This window comes from Mastomys coucha, unplaced genomic scaffold, assembly GCF_008632895.1.
Source record: "Mastomys coucha isolate ucsf_1 unplaced genomic scaffold, UCSF_Mcou_1 pScaffold21, whole genome shotgun sequence".
Lineage (NCBI taxonomy): Eukaryota > Metazoa > Chordata > Mammalia > Rodentia > Muridae > Mastomys > Mastomys coucha.
Window position 1 is genome coordinate 133,901,476 of NW_022196904.1, and position 23,450 is coordinate 133,924,925.

The window sequence follows — 23,450 nt, forward strand, 5'->3', positions numbered from 1 at the left end:
TTTTTTCTGAGACAGGGTTTCTCTGTGTAGCCTTGGCTGTCCTGGAGCTCACTCTGTAGACCAGGATGGCCTTGAACTCAGAAATTCTCCCTCTGCCACCCAAGTGCTGGGATTAAAGGCGTGAGTCACCACCACCCAGCTCATAGGCATTTTCTTAATCCCACCCCCTAACCCAATAGTCCAATGTGTTCAGTGGCAGCAACATTCATAAAAGGTATGGAACATAGGCTGCGACTGTGCCTGCGGCCTGCCTCCTCTCATCACATTCCCAGCTTATAGACAGATGAAGAAGCTGAGCTTAGAGCTCAGAGTCCCAATAAACACACTGGACTGTCCAGTGGGCTTAAGATGTGGCACTGAATAAACTACCAGGCCCGCCGCTGGGCCTTTCACCCATTGCAGGTCTTCACTGCTGCCTGCAGGCCTGCCTCCCAACCAGCTCAGTCTGACTCTGAGTTGCTGCTGCAGGACATTGGCACCAAGGAGAAATCCCCAGACTGGGACCTTCAGGCAGACGGGAGACTGTAGGCTGCAAGAGATCCAGGTGAACGAGAGGCCCTGTTAAATCTGTGGCAGCTTTTCCCTGTTAGTAAGGTGCTTGTCTGACTATCATAGGCTAAGACCACCACACAGACTGGAAAGGGACCCAGAATAACCCCTTGGTCTACTATGGCTTCCCACAGCCAAGAGTGTTCAAGGCTGTCCTGGCCTTTGTTCCTGCCCGGTAACCAGTCAGCCAGTTGAGTCTGGAGATGGTAAAGTGGGCCCTCTCTGACTCAAATGCTACCTAGAAGGTTAGCATAGCTCAGTTCACAAGCTTTCCACCTCTTCTAGGCAGTCCCTCCTAGGTGACCCTGCCAATCTCTTCCGTGCCAAGTCCTCTCAGCTGGGAGCCCTGGAGGTGCATGCTCAGAACCTGCAGCCAGTGTGGGGACCAGCTGCCCCTGTGTGAATCCTGTATCCCCTGCAGGTAAGGCCGTGCAAAGTCCTGCTTGCAAAGAAGGGGTCTGTCTCCTTTGCTATCAGAATCACTTGTGGAGGGCCTGGGAGCTGGCTGGGGGTAAAGATTTTGCTGTATAAGTATGTATAAGTATGAGCCTGATCAAACTGCATTCAACCATGGCAATCCACAGAAAAAGCTGGGTGCTGGGGCATGCACTTGTAATCTCAGTGCTGAGGAGGCAGAGACAGGAGGATCCCCAGAGTTCCCTGGACAGCTGGTCTAGCATTACTTGGTGAGTTCCAGGTCAGTAAGAGACACTGGTTCACAAGGTGGGGCTGGTGAGATGGCTCACTGAGCAAAGATACTTGCTGCCAAGCCTGACAATCCAAGTAACCCTTGGGACCCATGTGGTGGAAGGAGAGAACAAATTTCTGACCTCTACACATATGCTGTGACTCATGTGCATCCCTCTACACACATACAAAATAAACGAATACATGCAATACAGAATCAAACAACCCCCCCCACACACACACAAGGACAGCAGACAGCTCCTGAAGATCAATGTGTGAGGTTGTCCTCTGCCTTCCACATACATGTGCACACATGTGCAACGACACACACACACATACACCACCACCACCACCACCACCACCACCACTTCCCAGCCTTGCTTGTCTCCAGAGCTGAAGCTGGGTCCCAGATGGTGACAGCTGGGACTAGAGTCTCTGTGGGGAACAGCCAGTTGTCCTCCAGCCTGAGCCTGATCAGACTGTAGTTTAATTTGGCCATTGCTATTCAGAGCTGGGTGACCTCAGACAACTTGTGACCCTGGGCTATACAGACACCTTTCAACTGGGTTAGAAGATCCTTGCTCATCTTGGATACAGTGCAGACCTGTGGCCATCGGGTACACTATGTGACCCGCCTTCACTCCCAGGACGCAGACCTGCGGACCATCAGGCTCCTGTCCCTGTAATGTGGGTGGTCCAAGCTGAAGGCTCCACTTACCCCAGAGGGCCATAAATACAGAGAAGAAGACAGTGGCAGGGTTGTCAAAGAGGTGACTGGCACGCGCTGTGGCACAGGCTGAGCTCATCTTCCAGTAGCTGCAGGTCTTGTCGCACAAAGGACACATGGTGATGTTGTGTCGCTGGTCACACATCTCCATGCTGTAAGACAGAGGTGACCTCAGGTTTCCAAATGGCCTCAACTCCTCAAGTCCCAGTCCAGTTTCCAGGGTCAATGGAGGGTGGCCATGGCAAACAGTCATAAGCACATTGGCTAGCTGTGGCCACTCTATCCCTTGACGACCCTCTTTACTCCCTGTCACATGCTTTACAGGCATGTGACCCATGCCTGACCATGAGTTTCAGTGCCCTAGGCGCAATTCAAGACCCTTGACTAGGGCTGGCAAGATGGCTCAGCGGGTAAGAGCACTGACTGCTCTTCCGAAGGTCCTGAGTTTGGATCTCAGCCACCACATGGCAGCTCACAACCACCCGTAATGAGATCGGATGCTCTCTTCTAGTGTGTCTGAAGACAGCTACAGTGAATCACGCCAGAGCAAGTGGTGCTGGCAGAGGTCCTGAGTTCAATTCCCAACAGCCACACACATGATGGCTCACGGCCATCTATACAGTTACTGTGTACTCATACACATAAAATAAATAAAATAAATAAAAAAAAAGACCCTTGACTAAGGCTCCCATGGTTTGGGGGGGGAAAGGGTCCTGGCTCTTCACCTTGAATAGAACATTGATATAGCTAGCTCTGGAAACACCCACTCATGTCCACATTCTTCTTGGGGCACAAAGAGGCATCAGAGTGTCCCCTCTGGAGTGAGCCTTGGATGGTAACCTTGGATGATGCCTGAGGTCAACATTCCTGATACCTTTTCAGCACAGGATCCCCAGGCAGCCTCCTGATTGTCCCAGGACCTATCAAAGCTGTGCTACATGCACAGAAGCCAGTGTTTTATGGTCAGGCTTGGAAGCCCAAGAGAGGGACAGAGTGAACTGCAGCCAGGAGACCCACGCTCTGGCCAGACCTATGCTGGATGACTCTCTGATGGCATCATGCCATGACCCTTACAGGGCATACCGGACAGCTAAAAAGGTGGATAAAGGGTGCCTAGCACTTCTCTGGGTGGCTAGGCTCGAAGGAGCATGCCCCCAAGTCCCCAAGCATCCTGAGGGGCTCACTCAGGAAACAGAGGAGGCTCCAGGGATGACAGGCCCTTGTCAGTGAAGCACATAGGCTCAGCTTGGTTCTGAGGCAGTGCCTCAGGAGATGAGGAGCTTTGAGGCCAGTGCTCTTCCTTGCTCATGCTAATACATCCTGAGTTTACAAGCTTCAGCAGAAGAGATGGTTTGGTGGTGGTGGTGGTGGTGATGATGATGATGGGGTGGTGTTAATCCCTAATTTAGAGATGCCTCCTGACCTGGACTGGCACTGAGAGGCTATCACACTACAATCCTACCTTCATAGATAGGAGCAGGAACCCAGAGAAAAACTAAATTCCTTAGAGCCATACAGCATAGTGGGAATTAAAGCCCAATCTTGGAACTAGAGCCCTGGGCTTGGAATGGCTCTTAGGGTCACAGGCCCTGCTGAGCTCAGGTTTCTAGGCTTGTTCTACACTGTCCTGTACTTCGTGACTGTGTTCCATTCCACTAGCTTCAAGCTCAATGTCTGTGGAAAATGAGGAGAGGGGCCAGAATACTGCCCTCTAAGCCACAGCCTACGCTGAACTTTCCTTCCTTCAAACTTGGACCAGACCCTCTTCTATAAATAGATGCTCAGCCTGGAGAAATCATTCCCAGGGGTCAGATGGCCATCCGGGAGAAAGCTGAAGTGAGTATTTTTGCTTTTTTGCTTTGTTTTTCAGATTTCTGGATCCACATGAGCTTGTGCATAGATTCGCGTTGGCTCATGGAGACCCTCCTCTGTGCCCAAGGCAGGGAACGCCAGCTCCATTCTCTTTTTGAGCATCAAGGAAGCTGGTCATTCACAACAGATGTGAAGATAAGAACAAGCTAATGGCCACTAAGACAGTGGTTTTGGAGTATCTGGGGAGATGTGATATATATACATGTGCACATGCAGGAGAGAGGAGGGCACCTGGAGGAGAGGAAGGAGGCATATGCTATGGAGCTTGAGGTTCTGAGTTCAAGTCTCAGCTCTGGCATGTGTGTGCAGTCTTGGGAAGGTTGCTGAGCCCTACTGCCTCAGTTTCCCAATCTTCCTAGATGAACTGAGCGCAAGGAGCAAAAAGCTGTTGGATTGCTGAGAAGGTGAAGTGAGATGGACCAGCATGTGTGTGACCTTTTCAGGGGCCAGTACAACCAGGCCCTAATGTAGCCACTGCTGTCACCAGCCTCCTGGGGCCTTAAATTAGCACAATGTTACCAGATGCCTAGGAGCTGGTTCTTCGAGGTCTACTTCTCTCCTCAAACTGAGACAGATGAGTAGACAGACAGGAGGATCCCAGTTGTGACCAGTCTAGTCCGAGCTCCTCTCCCTAGGAACTGGTGGGCAGGCGGCTATTTCTGCTGGGTCCGCTGTGTCCCAGGGCCATGCTGTCTGCTTGGCTCCAGACTGGGGAAGGTTAGAGGGCCTGAGGACTGGCCTTAGGCACAGGGAGTGCCAAGGCCCAGTTCCACTCGCCTGCCTGCCTGCCTATGAGTCTCTGTGGCTTTAAGCTGTCCTCCTTGCCAGCCTCGGCTTCCAATACAAATGCCAGCAGCAAACAAACAGCCTTTTTCTGGGGGCTTTCAGCTCAGCCCAAATCAAGAAACACACCCTAAAGGTCCAGTACTCAGAGAGGTTTGGTGGGGCAGGGTACACAGGGTGGTTTGTCACTGGCCACCCCTTCCCTATGACCTCAGTCTGATCTGACAGACTCCAAGGGGGACTACATGCCTCTGGCTGCCATGCAAGATCAACTGGGGCAGAGGCCAAGGTTGGACAGGCCTGGGCATTGTCTGTGCCCCTAGATGATTACTGTTTGCCTTTATGACCATGTGATTTAAGGAGGCTGAGCTGCCAGAGTAAAAAAAAAAAAAAAAAAAAAAAAAAAAAACCTTGGTGTTTTCTCTAGGGAGTCTACACCCTGAGTGAGCAGAGCCCCCTCTACTCAAGGACATTGAAGGACTACCCCCACTCCACTTCCTGCTTCTCCCAAGCTTTGAGCTCTAGCAGTTGACAAGGAGCCTTACACACACCAAGTCTCAGCCATTTTCATCTGTCCCATCAGCAAATCCCAGCATGCATTGCATTATCTTTGCATTGGAAAGCCTTGTGTTCTCCACACAGACACACTGGAACAAGCTTTCTGACTGAGAGAACTAGGGAGGGGATCCTGGTGAATGGACTAGCAGATGCCTTATTTACATATTAAAAGGTGAAAGGGGCTGACAGTTGGCTCAGTGGTTAAGTGCACTGGCTGATCTTCTAGAGTCCCAGCCTCACACAGTAGCTCACAAGTCTCTGTAACTCCAGCTTCAGGGGGATTTGTGGCTCTCTTCTGGCCTCTGTGGGTATTGCACACACATGGTACACACACAGACATGCAGATAAAACAAGCATTCATATACATAAAAGCATATGTATATGATCACACAGCATCACACAGCAAGTTGGCTAGATATACTTTTTTTTTTTTTTTTTTTTTTTTTTTTGGTGTGACAAGATCCTACCTCTTCCCCAGCTGACAGAAACAGGGTTCGCTACTGATGGGAAACAGGACTGATATTCCAACCTGCAGGCCCACGTCAGAGAAGCACAGTTCTGAGAAGGTCCTGCAGGGGGCCATTGGGTCTGACCAGCTCTGATCTCCAGTGTGGCCTCAGGACACAGGTGCCCCTCAGCATCATGTCTTCCATAGAGCCCAGGATTGCTGCCTACCTGGGGATGTTTTCATCCACCGTGGCACATCCGTAGAGAAAGACAATGACACCCACGATTGAGGCAGGGATGAGCATCTGGGTGTAGGCTCCAAGCCAGGCAAAGTACAGGCCAACCTTCTCACCGAAGTACTTCCTATGCCAAGACACAAAAGGATACACTCACATTCTAGACCAGGGGACACATCGTGTCCACCCTCTGCCCCCAGAACAACCCCAACTAGGTCCCTCAATCCCGAAAAACAGGTGACCCCAGCAGCTGCCTTGGTGGCCAGGCTGAGGAGGACTCAAGGAGAGTCAGTGGGTATGGTCAAATGCTGGTCGTCCAGCAGACATAACTAGGCAGTATCACCAGTCCTACTTGAGCTGCCTTGCTTCAGGGAACCTCAAGGGCCCACACAGCCTTCAAATACAAGCAGGTTCCCAGGTGGCTGAATATTTGGAGCAGTTGACAAGCCCAGGGACTCTATGGTCTTGACACAGTCTTGAGTCTTGCTTCACACAGACACTGGCTAAGAGGCCAGGTGCCCTCACTTACCTGACCAGGTCAATGGGCTGGTATTTGTAGAAGACTCCGTAGCTTGCCCATTCTTCATACAGGAGCTGGAGAGAAGGAATAGGGGGAAAGTTGATGCTAGAGAGCTCTCTCTCTCTCTCTTTTTCTCTCTCTCTCCTCCCTCTCTCCTTTCTCTCTCTCCCTCCCTCCAGCTGCAAGGTCTCTCATGACAGGATAGAGTACCCAGATCCCAGAACAGCTGTCTGTGTACTGTCATTGTGTAGCTGCCATTGCTACTCATGCTGTGCCCTAGAAGAGCTTCTGGGTTTCAGTCAGCCACTCCATCATTCATTCATGCACTCACTCACTCACTCACTCACTCACTCACTCACTCACTCACTCATTCAACAAATGCTTAGGAAATGCCAGGGAGGGGATTGGCATTATGAGTTCAAGTGGAGATGGGAAAGATGTTTCTAGAAGGTTATGGAATCTCAGCTTTTCATGACTGGATTGGGAATTCACCTATGACAACTGACAACAAGAGATCACTTGGGTCAGATACCAAATTGTTTATTATCTAAAATGTGTCAAACCATTGGGGTTCAAGCAGAGACACACGGATGGCAAAACTGAAAGAGAATCTTCTGGCATACAGAGATAGATTCATCTCCAGAGAAAGATGCTGCTGCTGGATTAACTCCTGTTGTGAAAGAAAAGAGACCAGGGCCAGCCAGGTGACTCAGCATGCAAAGGTGTTTGCCATCAAGCTAGGCAACCTGAATTCCATCCTCAGGACATGGTACAAGAAAACTGACTCCTACAGTTGGTTCTCTGGCCTTAATATGTGTTCTCTCTCTGTCTCTCTCTTCCTCCCTCTCTCCAGTTGCACAGTCTCTCATGATTGGACAGAGTGGCCCAAACCCCACCCAGCTGTCTGTGTGCCGTCATTGCTGTGCACAGACTGAGTGGAAACGAGGCCAGAGAACCTCCTTGGCACACACCCTCCATGCCTAGCCTGGCAAGAAATTACCAGACAATGGGCTGTGTCCCTAAAGGGGTCCCAGGTCAGAGTTCCTCTGCTAGTCTTCATGGGACAGAACTGTCTGGTCCTCAGTTATCCCTTCTCTGTTGGCAACAGAATAGTAATGGAGAGGAGACTAGGTAGGAGTGGCTGTGTGGACTCCCATGGTCCCTGTCTCTTATTCTGTTGCTTTTCATGTGTCTTCTTTCTGTAATATTCAACTACATTTATTTATTTAAATTACATGCCTCTGTTTCCCCCACTGTGTGTGTGTGTGTGTGTGTGTGTGTGTGTGTCCAGGTATGTGTAAGGCCAGATGGCAGCCTTGGGTGTCACCCTTAGGAAGGCCATCCGCCTCTTTCAATCTTCCATTAGTCTAGAGCTCACCAGTCAGTCCGGCTGCCCATAGCACCCCAAAGCCCTTCTGTTTCTCCTCGCAAGCTGCCATGTTGACTTATTTTCCACACAGGTTCTGAGGGTTAAATTCAGGTCCTTGTGCGTATGAGAGAAGTACTTTAGCAACTGAGCTTTTTCCTGATCCTCTTAACATTCAAATTTAAAAGTGAGGGTGGCATGGGTCTCTGTACTCAGGTGTTGTGCATCCACGAAAACATCTCAGACATTCTTAGGGACTGGACATGCAGACTCCCTGCATATGTACAGCCCCGAGTCTCGTGTGACTACTAGGAGCTGGGACCTTTTGAGAGGGAATCAGAGTTACCTGAGGTCACATAGCTGGGGCCCTGACTCCAGACACCAAAGATTTTTGATGGAGCAGAGCAGTGCTGTCTGCAGATAGGGAACTCAGCTAGTCATCTTATTGGGTATCAGAATGCCTCTGTCGGTTCAGCCTCCCATAAGTAGCTGTAGTTCCCACACTAGCTGGGATGTTCTCTCAACTCAAAAGGTCCAGAGGGGGAAGATTGATTCATGTGACTCTTTAAAGATGAAAGACAGGCAGGACAGCATGATCTCCACTTGGGGCTTGCTTCCTTCCTTCCTTCCTTCCATTCATTCTTTCTTGCTTGCTTGCTTGCTTTCTCTCTTTCTTCCTTCCTTTCTTCTTTCCTTCCTTCCTTTCTTCCTTCCTTCCTTCCTTCCTTGTCTGTTTGTCTGTCTCCCTGCCTGCCTGCTTGCCTATCTATCTATCTATCTATCTATCTATCTATCTATCTATCTATCTATCTATCCATCCATCCATCCATCTTCTTTTTGAGACAGTATCCTTCCTTCCTCCCTTCCTTCCTTGTCTGTCTGTCTGTCTCCCTGCCTGCCTGTCTATCTATCTATCTATCTATCTATCTATCTATCTATCTATCTATCTATCTATCTATCTACCTATCTATCAATCAATCAATCAATCAATCTATCCATCCATCCTCTTTTTGAGACAGTACTACAGGCTGTCTACGACTTTGCTGTGTAGCTGAGGGTGACCTTGAACTCTTGGTCTTTCTGCCTTTAACACCTGGATGCTAATTAGGATTGCAGGTGTAGCTACCACGCCTGTTTATGTAGTACTTGGGAATGAACCCAGGGCCTTGTGCAGGCTTGGCAAGCACTCTACCGATAGAGCTGCATGCCCAGCCTCTTCCTGACACTCCTTCTGCCGCTCTGTGAATTAACAATTGTGTGTTTCATTAATAGGCAATGGACATACCTCCAGGAAGCAGGGTAGAAAGCAAGTGAGAGCCAGAGGCAACTGTGAGGAGCGGGGAGTCCAGCTGGGAGGCTGGGACTTGTCTCCCAGTTCTCTACCAGCATGGCCTTCTCGGGCCCTAAAGTCCCAGATTGAGCTCATACAGGCTGAACACCACTACATTCTCAGAGAGGCTTCCCAGTAGGAACTTGAGAGGAAGAGTCACCATGCCTGAGCCAGGGCAGATTCAGGGAGCCCTAGGCAGACCTGCTTCTGTCTCTCCTTAGCACCAAAGGCTAGCTAAGGAGTGCTCTTTCTTCCTGGCAGCCTGATGGCTTATGTGTGTCACTATGATCTGACAGGTTGTACAGACATGGAGAAGTCTACAGTTTTATCCAGACAGCAATGCAGGCCACCAGCAAACCTTGAGGAATCAATACTACTCCCCTGGCAGGTGACCACCGAGCAACCTGTCACCTGTGACTGTGCACTGCTCTGTACCTGATGGCAGCAGGGGTCGTGTGATGCTCATCAGAGGAGAAGGCAGGAGACCAGGGAAAGAGAGTTGGGGTAGGAAGGGAACGAGAAAGAGAGAGGCAGGGAGATGCAGTTAAGAGGAGAAGGAAGGGAGGGAGGGAAGCATGCAGGGGTAAGAGACAGAAAGAGGGAAAGGGAAGAGGAAGGAAAGCAGGGAAGGGGGAGGGAGGGAGGGAAATAGACAGGGGTGAGAATCCTCAAGCTTCTCGGAATTAAAGTGTTTAAAAAAAAAAAACTCAGGAGAATTGGACTTCATGTAACCACTGTCATGGGGTCTGGCTGGCCTGTGTGTCTGATGGCCTCTGCAGGCTCATCATCATCCTGACAGAGGTTGGCAGACAACACTGAGTTTTCTACATGAGTACCACACACTGTGAACTCTTCCTGCTCTGAAGTAACCTCGGCTCACCCTTGCTGTCAAGCAAACAGCTCACAGGGAGATTCACCTGCCCTTGGGAGAAGCCTGGGGGCCTCTTTAGCCTGGGTCACCACAGGAGGAGTAGGGCTCAGGGCAGGCGGGCTGTGAACTGCAGCAGACACAGTCAGGCTGTTGACCATCTTTGCTAATTGCTCAACAGATGAATAATGTGTTTGGACTAATTTTCCATATTATTGTGGCTCTTAGTCCAGGACAGAGATGGGGCAGACTCGCTCAAGCCACATCTGTACATCTCCCACGATACAAGAACCTCTTCCTTAGAGATCTGGTTGACCCTTCATCTGTGGGACCCTCACTGGCCTCAGGAGGATCCAACAGCTGGAGATTATACATCTACATCTACATCTATCTCCATATACTTGACTCAGGTATATGCCCTGGGTTTGATTAGCAATTTCCTCAGTGTAGATCAGAAATTCAGAAATTACCTGTGGCCCTGGGGGAGGTTGGCTAGAGGCCCCCAGTGACTATGATCTTGGCAGCAAGTCTGTGCTGAGCCCTGCTCACACCCACCCCTGGCAGAAACCTCACTGCCAACGCTGCTCAGCCCAGAAAAATATCCTTGCTGCGTTTTATTTCTTTGGTCCTGTCAGGTACCTGGGGTCAGGTTCAGGGGGTTCCCATTCATCCATTCATCTAACAATCCATCTTTATACCCATACACCCACCCAACCCACCCATCCATCATCCATCCTTTTATCCACAGATATAATGGAAATAGCAAAGAAGAAGCCATAGATTTTTGTCACAGAAAAGGGAAATTTTTCATTCAAACCAAGCTACTTTAAAATGGAGCCATCATGGGAGAACAGAGGCTCTGTGACAGGATCAAAATACTTACTGTAGCTTCCCCTCTTCCTTCCATCTATCATATTTACTCACTGACTCACCAACCCACCATCCATCCATCCATCATCCATCTACTCATCCATCCACTCACCCATCTATCCATCTATCCACTCATCTATCTACCCACCCATCCATCCACCCATCCATCCATCCACTCATCCATCCATCTACCTATCTACTCATCTTTCTTTCCATCTACTTACTCATGAATCTATCCATCCTTATATTCATCTGCATATCCACTCATACATTCATTCACCTACTCATCTATCTATTCATCCACTCACCATCTATCCATCTACTCATTCAACTAACCTTTGGTATATCCATTACTTATCTATCCATGCATCCACCTATCCACCCACCTGTCCACTCATCTATCTAACTTATGACTACCCACCCATCTAACTATCATTTATTTTGGGTAGGCCTTGTACTCTTTCTTTGCTGGGACATAAAACTCACTGGAGTGTGGAGTGTTCCCAGTAGAGTTAATAGCTGGGCCTGGACAATCCAGAGCTGTGTCCAGCAGAGACAGGAAGTTATCTGGATAAGTAATAGCTATTCCTGGCATGGTGTGACTGTCAGCTGCATCACTGCAACCAGTGTGATGGCTGGTATGGCTAAAGCTCTTAGGAGAGTAGGGGGCTAGGATGGTGGGGACAGAATGAGGTGGCTGCTGTTCATGGAAGAAGGACCTCAGCCAAGAGGTCCACAAAGGGTGAGGGGGTGGACTCTAAGCCCAGAGCTTGCTAGAACATGGAGAAGACCATGCTTTTCCAATAGGATTGAATAGGGGAGTTCGGCGGGTCATGGGGTCTCAGATGGATGCCAGATGGGACACTAAAAATAACCAAATATGTAATTTTTATGCTAAATCAGATAGAATCTTCAGTTAGATTCCTGGGCAGGCAAGTTGCATCAAGTACTGACCATTTAAAAACAAGCCTGGGGCTGGAGGAGTCTGAGAGGGAAGGGCATGCTACCCAGAGGTCCCCAGGCCTGGGATGTGGGGACAAGGCCTCTATTGTAAGCCTCATAAGGGAGTACCCTGCACAACACTTGCAGAGGGACAGGGGAGGAGCAGAGGTCCAGGGAGGGCTCCCTCCCCATGAGGGAGGCCTGGGTTTGGTTAATAGATAGGATTGCTTGGATGTAACTGTAGAAGGCTAGTAGAGGGTAAGGGCATTGCTGAGTGTGGTACCAGCAGCTAGGGGAAGGTGCCCACATGGGGGCAGCTTCTTGGGGATCTCCTGTACAGAGCAAGGATTCTGGACTGCTGGAGAAATGAAGAAGGCCAGCAGAGAATGACACAGTGTTTCCCAGAGTCCCATTAAACTGCTCGGTAACTTCTCTATTCAAAAGGGCTCTGGGTAAGTTTGAACACACCATGAAACCAGTTCCCCAGGATGTTGTGGGACCTGTGGTTCTCTGGGCAACTGGCCACAGTGAGTCCATGTATACTGATCCTAGAGCTGGTGGAATGAGGCCAGGTACCTTCAACAACCATGGGAGTCAGGAACATGATGCAAGGCGATTCCTTAAGACAGGGGTTTCCTTAGGGCTATACAGAGAAACCCTGTCTCGAAAAACAAAACCAACCAACCAAACAAACAAAAAGACAGGGGTTCCCTGGAAGCCAGTTTGGGAGAGGAGGGCGGAGAGGAAGGGGTGGGATTCCAAGAAGTATTTTTCCTTTGCATGGTCAAGGGCTGGGTAAACTGACTGTGGGAAGGAAACAAGGAGCCCCCAGGTGCTCACCCCTCCCAGGCCTACCTCCTACTTCACTTTCACACACTTACTTTCCTGTCGTTGAACTCAACGTTGTCACCCTCATAGTCCCCCTGTGAATGAAAGCAAAAAAAGTAAGTTCCAACCATGCCATGGTGCGTGAGGTTGACCAGATGTCCCGTTTCCCATGGTCAGGGCTATGCCAGTCCTATTGGCCAGTTAGCTGGCTTCTGATGCCAGACTCTTCAAGTTTTGTCTCCCCTTGACCTAGAGTGGGATCTGAGAGGAGACCTATCACATTGCCTTGAAGTTGGCAGGGCTAAAGAAAGGGGCTTTTGAGGGGAAAGAAATTCTTCCTTCAACAAGAACACATGGTATATATACTCTGTGATGTCCCTAGAGCCCTGTCTAGGCATCCACTGCCAGGTGTCCCATAGTAAGTTCCACAATTTCTGCATGTCTAGATCTCTGAGCCCAACATGGCCAGAGGCTCGGAGATGCAGCCTGATGTTCCTAAGGATACACAGCTAACTTTCATTAGACCTAGAACTCACAACTAGCTCTCTAAAGTCAAAGGAAGAGAAGATCCAGAAGTTGAAAGTGAGGCCCCAAACCACTAAGAGGGAACAGCAAAAAAGTGGCTTTCTACAGCAGTCTCTGTCACATATAGCTCGCCTGGGCCAGCCACCTGCTTTCTCCAGTCAGTTGGTAAGTACAGCTGTGGCCTTGTAGTCAGTCTAGGGATCCCTCATTGGTCAGCAACATTCTCAGTGTCTGCCATCCCCTGGCAGATGGGGAGGATCTGGTCATGTCCCCAAGCAAGTGGCACACTGCTGGGGTCTGAGGACAGTAGGACTCACTTCCTTCTGGATTCTTGGGGCTCCTTTTCTGCCAGGCTCAGATCCTTTGGGTGTTTTCATGAATGAGTCTCATGGTTCCAGTATGGATTCATTCATACCAGAGGCTTGCTCATAGTGACCTGATGCCAAGCCGGAAGGAAGCTAAGAAGCCACCAAGCAGCCAACATAAATGTCACCAGCCTTTCTGTGCAGGTGATACCTCTAATTACTGAAGACCTCCCCAGGGTCTTGCTCAGAACAGGTGATTCTTGGTCAGCACACAGGACAAACGCTGGCTGCCCAGCTGGCCACAGTGCTCCATATCCACCATGGCTACCCAGCTGGTCTTAGAGCCCCACATCTGCCATGATTACCTAGATGATTGTGGTGCCCCACATTTGCCTAGAGATTTTAGGTGAAAGAATGAGGCGTCCCCAGGGATGGGGAGAGGGTGAGGATGCCCCAGGCCAGGAATGAAGATAGAAGCATAGATGGTGGACAACTTAAAAGATGGATACAGAAAATGCAAACAAATATCAAGCACAGTATAGTGAACATAGCCATGGATCCTGTGTTGGCCCAGGTTGACCACCTCTCAATCTATGCCCTCTATTTAAGGACATGGGGCATACTTAGCTTCTTCAAAGTGAGCTACTTCCCCTAGACCCTACAACAAGGTCTTAGTGTGTAGCTCAGATAAGCCTCAAATTCACCATCCTCATACTTCAGTCTCCTGGCTTCATTAGCTATTTCAGTGTGAGCTTTGGTACTTAAAGGGTTGGGTACTCTTCAGTTGTTTGCAAAGTGTATGGGGAGAAAGTTCCTTATTGTCCAGAAGTTCTGGGCTCTGCTTCCGGACTGTGTGTTCCTAGGCAAACTGCCTGAGTTCCACAGGCCTCTGTGTCCTCATCTTTAACGTGGGAAGTGTGGCCACCACACTGGTTTTCATATGGCTGCCGTGTAAGGATCAATGGCGGGTCTGCTTAGTGAAGATGGAGCATTTGATCTTCAGTGAAGGAAGTTGTGATAGCACTGGAGACATGAAGCCAGCTGCCAATTACTTTATCCCCGGTTCCTCACAAGAATTCTGTGACTTTATACAAGTTACTAAACTTCTCTGAGTCTGTGTCTGTATTGGATTAAATGAGATAAAGCTTACCCTTGTCCCAGGGTCTGAAACTAAACAGCTTCTACTGTATGGAGTGTTTGGCATGTGTAGGTTCTGATAGATATTTTCCAATCCTTTCGCTTTAAGACTTAAACGGCCAGGTGAAAAGTATACCCAGTATGTTAGCTTCTGGGCCCCAGCTACACCAGGGAAAACAGGGCAGAGCGAAGCTGCCAGCTCTGGGCAAGACTGTATCCTGGAGTCCAGTGGAGTCCTTCAGAGAGGGAGGGCAACAGTGGAACAGGGACTTCATGGGAGGGACCAGGAGTATCAGGACCCTACCCTGGAGATGTTCACAAGGAGATATATCCCTTGAGGAGGAGGTTAGAGATCCAGAGTCATGCAAACATATCCTCCCTCAACACACACACACACACACACACACACACACACACACACACACACACACACGGTGTCTACGCTCCCTGTGGGATAAGGGACATTGGAAGGACAGTGAAGGGAAGATGAAACCAAGGGTGCTAGAGAAAAGGCAGGGGATCATCACCTGGCTGTCAGGCCAGTGGAACAGCACACACAAAGGCACAACAGGGAAGCTGGGCCAACCAACCCCAACTCCCCAGCTCTGTAGGTGGGGAAGGCTCCAGTTGGGAGTGGGGAAGGAAGCTGAGGTGGCAGATAAGCCCAGCATGGCTGCTCTCCCATGGCCCCCCTGCACTATTTAGCAATCCTTCTGCTCTGTAGTTGGGGAAGGCTCCAGTTGGGGTTGGGAAAGGAAGCTGAGATGGCAGATAAGCCTAGCATGGCCACTCTCCCATGATCCCCCTGCACAATTTTAGCAATCCTTCTGAAAGTGGTTTCTTGCCTGGGCTTGCTCTGACACCCACATCTGCCCTGCTGTTAGACAGGCATCAGTCTTACCAGGACACTGGGTCTCTGACCAGACTCAAGGCCAGTGGAAACAAAAGACCAGCATGGGGTCTGGGTCTACTGACCCCAGCCCTGTCTTTTTTTCCCTCCTGCTCTGGGTTCTTGGACTATGCTTCACTCCATGTTTGGCAAGTTCCAGAAAGGCTCTGTCTGGGGCTCACACACCACCCAAGCCCCGTGCATAACCTGGTCCCTGTTTCCATAAAGACAATAAAGAGAGAATTCTGCACCCCCTCTTCACCCCTGGCCAAAGCAAAAGCTAAATTTCTCAAGGAGAGGCCAGCTGGATTTGGACACTCAGCCCAGGAAGCTGGCCATTCGCTGTACACAGAACCCTGGTGATTGCCAGAGCCTGGGGCGGCAGAACGGGAGCCAGGGCAAACACCCTCTGGATCAGCTGGCTTCGAGGTATGGAGAAAGCCAGTCTGGCGTCTCCCACAGTCGCCCCTGTTTTCATGGGATTGGTCTGCCAGCCAAGACTGCTCTGTGTGTGACTTTTCTAGCTCCCATTGAGGGGGGTACGGAGGAGGCGAAGCAGGAAGCTATGACCACAGGATAACTGTAGCTCCCAAGGGGGGGGTGTCCCTTGAAGATTTGGGGAGATCAAATGATGTTGAAATGAACTATGTGTGAAGATGACTTACGTCATGCAGAGGGTACGCAGCTGAGTAGACGCCATTAGCCAGGAGGCTGGTGATACCTTAAAAGACAGAGGTAGAGAGACATTAAGGACTAGCAGCCCTGCTGCCCCGCATCTGGAAGTCAGAGCCGTCACAGGGTGTTCCTGCTCACAGGGATGCTGCTTGAAGCTTGAACCAGGCTACCCAAGAGCCCAGTCACCATCTTGGGGTTCTTCCCCGGGTAGAAGGCAGCAGGGCGAGTTAGCTATCCACTAGAGATGATTTCAACATGCTTGATTGGCAGGGTTAAGAAGACGCAGAGCACACCCCAAGAGGAGGTTCTGTCCCTGAGGAAGGAGGCAGAACAGTTCAGTCACCCCCAAACCTCGGATTCGCCAGCTACCCCCACCGGCCTGAGGGAGAGCCTGCAGACGGACAGATGGCCTCCGAGTGGTCAGAGAAGCTGATCATGAGAAATGACGGATGGGAAATTGATGGTGTCGGGAAACACACATACAATTTGGAATTAGCTTGTAAGTTGATGGGAGAAGCGGAAGAGGAGGCCCCCGCTCTTACCGTATTTCCCACACTTCCGCCGTTTACTTAGAAGGGCAGAGTCCTTCCTTCTTCCCTCTCCTTGCCCTGTTTACACATTGGCTATTAGTTACACAGAAGGGCCTAGAAGGATCAAAGCTACATTTTGGGGATACAGAGCTGGTGGTAGCAAGGGGCTCACAGTCATGTGCTCAGGGCAGAAGGAAGATGGCTGGGCCCGGAGTCCACACTGGCATAGGAGAAATAAAAATCTACAACCTGTCTCCTGGAAAGGATGCTGTGTCTGGCTCTGGAACCAGGTACTGAAGAGGTGGAGGAGAGTGGACCCCGGGAGGAGGGGATCCTGGGAGACTGCTCTGGTTCGGACAGACTCAGAACCAACATTTCTCATCCCCCCCACCAAAACCCCAAGAGCTTGCTGACTGGCAGAAGTGGCTTTCTACATGATCTCTTGTGGGCCAACTCTCCTCCACAGCCTGGAAGCTGACTCTAGGCAATGTGGCTAGATGACATTTGAAAAATAACCTAAACAAGGCCTATCTCCTTGGACAGTGGCCTGGAATAGCCAGAGGCCCCGAGGGACATGTAGGAATCAAAATCAGAGGTGGCTGGAACATGGCTGAAGCCATGGTCACAAGTGCAAAGTTCACCTCACATCAAGAATGTATGTGGAGCTGGATCCTGGCCTGTGGTCTCCTCACCCTTCCTAGGATTCAGCCAGAGTGGCGTCTCCACAGGCTTTCCTTTGGGTTTACCAACCCCTTCAAGCCCTCACCTGAGAGGCCTTGACCTGGGCTTCTAACCATGGGCGCTTCTCCAGTCCTCTGTCTGTGAGACTATATTCTAGTTTAACTGTCTCCTTGTCCTAGAACACAAGTACCTGAGAGCAGCCCCTGGGACAGACAGGGGCTAGCAGGAGTGGATCACTACTTGGTAGAAGTAACTTTGAAGGTCACCAGAGTTCCTGGGCCAGGTACCAACGTGAAGTAGGATTATGAAGGCACCTTGATCTCTCTCTTCCACCCAGAGGTAAGGGAACCAGATAAGTAAAAATATGGGTAGGAAACCAGCCAGACCCTTTACCTCAGAGTCAAGCTAGAACTGGGGTCAGCTCCAGTCCAGCTACTCTCTACAGATCTTCATGGAAGCCTTATTCATGTCTATGGGTAAGTGGGACCTGACAGCGCCTCGCCTAGAGTCGCACACCCTTTATACTTCTGGTGGCCTTGTAACAGCTGTGATCTGACAGCGGTGACCTGAACAAGCCCCTGAGTGAGTGCAAGACATGCTCCTTCTGGAGGTCCTCACTGTCTGAAGGGACCAGGACAGTGGGGATAGAACTCCTGGGTTCTGGGCTGGGGTCCCAACTCCCAATGAATCAAGATATGGGCTTAGAACAGAATGTCCCTATGGTCAATTGTGGGTGATACTAGTCAGGCTACATACAGTCTCTGGGCCCTGACAGAACCCTCCCTGCTGCATGACCTGTCTCAGCCAGGTCACTCAAGAGCTTGGCCACTGCTCTCTTTGGATTGCTATTTCCAGTGGCCCAGACCTGGGCTATGGTCCCCAAGGGACACCTCTTCATTCCTTCCTAATGGACTTATTATCAAAGAGGGGTCAGGACCCCTTGTGTGGTTCTTTTCCATGGCTTAGAGTCTCTTTGCAGGACCCTGGCCTTACACGCACACACACCCTCAGCTAAGGAAACAGCAGCTCTGGGTGTAAAACTCCTGGCTATAAATCCACCAGGAACGGAACTCTGGCACAGCTTTTCTGCCAGTCGCCCAGATTTCTTTTCTGAACCAACATAGGCTTAAATCAAATCTCTTTGAGGAAGCCCCAAGCCAGATGCCCACTTCCCACTGAGAGACGAGATGGACACTGAGAAACTGCTGCTGACCTCAAGTCCACAGAGTCCTTACCCATGCTGTACTTGGCCTTGGTGCATGTCGTTCTCTTCAGGATTTCATAGACCTAGTGCAGAGGGAAGGACAAAATGGGGAGCAGTTACTCTGCTGCTCTGACAGTCAAAGGCCCACAGTCACGGGATACTAGGAGGGTCCTGGGCTTGGAACACCAGCAGGTGACTCCCAGAGGTAAGCAAAGCAGGGGTCACAGAGAACCGTTAGCCTTCACCTCCTGGTGCAGGACTGATCCTACTGGCCTCACAAGGTGCCAGCTGCGTGCAGTAGGCACCTTTCTAGGACCTAAGGGAATAGGGGACATAATGGCTGGTCTTGCAGCTGCTCACTGCCCCTTTTGTGGAGACAAGAGCAAGAGCTGAGAGCCCACCTGCACGAATCTCTGTATGAGCTAGAAGTCTGGAGGAAGGCAAGGTGGGGGTGGATTTCGAGAAGTCCCCGAGAAGGGATCCCATCCCTCTTGCCATCCCTTTGACTAATGAGATATTTCGCTTGATGGTCTCAGGGGCCCTGGCTCGTAGTCTTGTTTGCTTGGGACTGAGTTAGGAGGTCTTGTACAAACTGCACCACCGCCCACGTGCCTCAATTTAACCACCTTGAAAAATGGACTTGGGATAAAAAGCCAGGGCCTAATTACTCTTATTTTATTTTTGAGATAGGGTCTTATGTACAGCCCAGGCTGAACTCAAATATATATTGTCAAGGATAACTTTAAACTTCCTTTTGGTTTTTTGTTTTTTGAGACAGGGTTTCTCTGTGTAGCCCTGGCTGTCCTGCAACTCACTCTGTAGACCAGGCTGGCCTCGAACTCAGAAATCTGCCTGCCTCCGCCTCCCAAGTGCTGGGATTAAAGGTGTGCCGGAATATTAAACTTGTGATTGTCCTTCCTCCACTTCCTAAGTGCTGGGATTGGAGGTGTGCACCACCATGCCTGGTATATGTGGTGCTAGGGATCAAACCCAGGGCCTCCTGTAATCTACCATGTGACCCCACATCCAACCACCTCCACCACCATGTGACCCTCACATCCATGCACCTCTACCACCATGTGGTCTCACATCCATCTATCACCACCAAAGGACCTCACACCCAACCACCTCCACTACTATGTCATTCCTTATCCATCTACCTTCATCATGTGACTCCACATCCATCCACTTTCATCATGTGACCCCACATCCATTCACCTTCATCATGTGACTCCACATCCATCCACCTCTACCACCACATGACCCACATCTACCCATCTGTACCATGTGACCACACACATACCTTTCACCCAATCCCCACAGTTAACCCCCAGGAGTGAACATAGCTGATTATATAAAAAGTTTTGCCCAGCTTTGCTCCCTTGGGTTGTCCCCTGACCTCTACACATACACTGTAGAGCATGTGTCTCACCACATTCAATAAATAAGTTAATAGACATACAAAAAAATTAAATGAACAACATCAGTGGTAACAGGACTACACTGTGCCCATGGAACTGTCCTGATGGAGGTGCTACCTGCCCCTGTTAGGGACAAACCAAAATCAGTCTTGCTCTGACACAGGTTGGAGAACTGTCCTGCAGACACAGGTACAGGGAGAGGCAGCTGCCTGGGTCTGAGTGTTTCTCACCAACAGGACCTGTGTCACCTCCCAACCCCCTGCAGGGTGGTGACTGCTAGAAGAGTTGAGTCCCCTGTGCCAGGCAAATGGGCAGCCTCCCCTCAGCCCTTGCTGTGACCCAGCCAAGCTGGATGCTCTAGGCAGGAGAGAACGGAATAGGTCTTAACTGCCAGGCGAATTTCTTGTTTAGATAGAAATTGGGTCCTGTGGCACGCACAGTCCCATCTTGGCTGGCAGTCAAGTTGGCAGCTGAAGGATAAACACCAGGCTGGTGCCCTGAGTAGGGCAGGGTGGCCTGCGTGTTCAGATTGCAACCTAGGCCGGAGGCACTGGCAGAGGCCTTGGGATGTTATCCTAACACATGTGCCTGGGCTGGGCTGTCTGGCCTGCTTGGACATCCTCAGCCAAGCCCCTTGCAAGCTCTACCAGGACGAAGTGACAAAAGGGGCTCAGTAGGCTTGGCTGGAGCTCAGCCTGGAGATCCCCTCCCCCAGCTTCCTGCAGCTTAGCTCTTTCTCACGCTCCTCCTCCAAACCGAGCAGCCAGGGCCTCCCTCCCCTGGGCCACCCACTGCCCTCCTGATTCATTATTCTAATTATTTTTGTCACAGGCAATTAGAGCTGGCTTCCACCCTGAGGAGTTTCAGAGAAATGAAATGATCACTGGGGTCCCCGGGGGCACCCTCTGATGAGGCAATTCCAGGACGCCTACTCACTATTGTGCTCCGGGTTTTGCTGTCGAAAAAAGAGTCTCTGTCAGTCAGGTCGAATCTGCAGGAACAGGAGGAGACAGGGGATTGCTGTAGGCCTTAGAGACTCCAAGCCTGGGGACTTATCCTCTCTCCAATAATAGTGACTGCGAGGGGCCCAACTATCCTCATAGCAGATACAAGACCCCCTGTCCCTGGGCATGGGGTTAGCCGATCTCATTAGCCCTATGTGGGAGACTCTGGGACCTCCCATTGCTGGGAAAGGAACTAAGGGTACCCTTTAGCTCTGTTATATTTCTTTTTATTTGAACCAAAGTCTCATGTAGCCCAGGCTAGTCTCCAGCTAGCTGTATAGGTGAAGATGGCCTTAAATGCTTCATCCTCCTGCCTCCACTTCCTCAGTACTAGGATGGCAGGCATGTGTGACCATTCTGTCAAGCCTTGTTTTGATACTTCTGGAAGGCAGTCTTTGAAGCCCCCGTTTTAGTGACAAGAGGATGACAGTGTCATCCCTCCACATAAGGTTTCAGCTTTGAGGATGCTATCCCTGGACAAAATGGTCTGCATTCAGGTATCCTGGGCTACTCTGAGATTGCCTGAGGTTTCTGGGGCACAGGAATAGCTCTAAAGTCACCGTTCCTCAGGGTGCTTAGTGAAGAAGCAGAGGGTGGAAATGAGCTAGGTATGGATCATAGGTGTGGTCCTCTCCTGTCCCTGAGCTGGCAGAGGCCACTGGACAGCTCTGCCAAAGACTGGTCACAGCCACCACTATCTTTGCAAAGCAGAGAGCTATTATTCTGAGCTAAGATGTGGGTGCATGCTCCTTGCCCTCTGAGGCCAAAGTACCCTAAAGCCACCTGCCCCTGGGCTTTGACACCCAAACTACTTGAGTTCCTGGTACCCCAACTTTTTCTCCCATTTCTGCCAGCAAGGCCAGGCCTGGATAGGCCTTTCAACTGCCACTGCTGAGCCAGGTAGCCTTGTACCACCACCTCTTGGGAACAGGGAAGTTGGAAGGGTCCAGGACAGGCTCAGCACTGCCAGGCAACGCCCTGCTGGCTGTGGATCTCCAGGGCCTTGAGAGTCCCTTGAGGGAGGCTTCTTGCTCAATTGATTGTCGCCTCACCAGCTGCTCCATTTGGGGCCGCTGAGGTTTCGTGACAAGGAACCGGTGCTTGGAGGGACAAAGCCAGAGCTGGGTAGCCTAGACCTATCTAGCCAGGGCCTGGGTGCTTTTCCCTAAGCTTCCCAAGTGAGGCAAAACTCTGTAATCCCTTTCTCTCTATGGCCAAGGCCTTGGAAGTTGCTCCCTCGGCCTCTTCTGGGCTCCACAGTTACATGGTACTTCTAAGAAAGTGCTCCCCTGTTGGGGTGGACTTCTCACTCACAGGTGTTGCTTCTCCCTGGAGAAGGGGTAGGAGAGCCTCTTGGTGGTCTGCGGTCTGTGCTCAGCCACCTTGGGCTGGATGGGGTCTGTGATCTTCTGCAGAACTGAGTTGATGGTTTTCAGGAGGCCTCGGGTCTCACTGATGTGGTACACCTGTGGGCAAGACCAGGCAGGGAAATCAGCCGCTCTACCAAGTTCTGACTTTTGTGATGGTTGGTTAATATTTCTTGTCAACTCAATGGGATGTAGATTGACCATGGAAATGAACCCTGGGTATGTGTCTATGTGGAAGTTTCTAGATTAGGGTAACTGAGGTGGAGGATACACCCTGAGTGTGGACGGCGTCATCCCATGGGCTGGGGACCTGGGCTGAATCAAAAGGAGAAAGTGAGCTGAGTGCCACTGCTTTTGATTATGAATACAACATGAGCAGTTGTCTCATGCCCCTGTCTTCATGCCATCCACCACACCATTATGGCCGTATCTCCATAAACTGTGAGACAAATAAATCCTTCCTTCGTTAAGTTGCTTTTGTCAGGGCAATGTGTAAAGTGACTAAGTCAGAGTACCTATTCTTGGATGGTGAGAAAAACATAGTCCTTTCTGGGAACAGAGCAGCTGGGAGTATGGGGTGGGGGGTGGGGGTTAGCCAGTGTGCCCTGTATCTGCTATTTCAGCCTTACCCAAAGAGCTTAGCATTTTAGGAGAGTTGGGCCAACAGCTCAATTATAACACATTCTAGAAAACATTTGCCCCAAATGTGTCTGCTGTTTCCAAAGCTGTAATCCAGCGGCTTCAGTGGATCTGAGAAGCCGCCCCGGAGTGGTCTCCCTTCCACCCACACACGTAAATATGGACTCTCAGCCTAGCTTCCCTGGCAGGCTGCTCTTCAGTCATAAAGTTTTCAGAGATTAAAAGGAAAAAATCCCAGCAAGCTAGAAAATGTAATTAAATTGAATCTGATAAATTATCTGAGACCCCACAAGCATCAAAGAAGCTGGGCCTCAAATTGAACTATATTTGTTCAGGTCAAATTCCTGGGACAGAGAAAGGCAGCTTTTCTGCTGGGATCTTTTCTTGGTGTCCTGGTGGGGTGTGGTCTTAGGTCACTCTCACTCTCTCTTTTTAAGAGAGAGAGAGAGAGAGAGAGAGTGTGTGTGTGTGTGTGTGTGTGTGAGAGAGA

The 23,450-nt window shown here is 50.4% G+C and overlaps 1 protein-coding gene across 6 annotated transcripts in view; it reads right to left on the reverse strand.

Annotated features, from left to right (window-relative positions):
* Ano1 (anoctamin 1) overlaps positions 1-23,450 on the reverse strand; it is a 157,354-nt gene that overhangs the window by 46,316 nt on the left and 87,588 nt on the right. For 3 of the 6 annotated variants that reach the window (XM_031389041.1, XM_031389040.1, XM_031389045.1), the window contains 9 exons: positions 22,269-22,420; positions 20,887-20,941; positions 18,561-18,612; positions 16,657-16,722; positions 16,105-16,160; positions 12,637-12,678; positions 6,389-6,453; positions 5,852-5,986; positions 1,955-2,115 (listed from right to left, as the gene is read on the reverse strand). In XM_031389041.1, coding sequence (XP_031244901.1) covers positions 1,955-2,115; positions 5,852-5,986; positions 6,389-6,453; positions 12,637-12,678; positions 16,105-16,160; positions 16,657-16,722; positions 18,561-18,612; positions 20,887-20,941; positions 22,269-22,420 — 784 coding nt within the window. The remainder of the gene's footprint in view (positions 1-1,954; positions 2,116-5,851; positions 5,987-6,388; positions 6,454-12,636; positions 12,679-16,104; positions 16,161-16,656; positions 16,723-18,560; positions 18,613-20,886; positions 20,942-22,268; positions 22,421-23,450) is intronic. The other 3 variants (XM_031389046.1, XM_031389043.1, XM_031389042.1) reach the window with 1 other exon arrangement.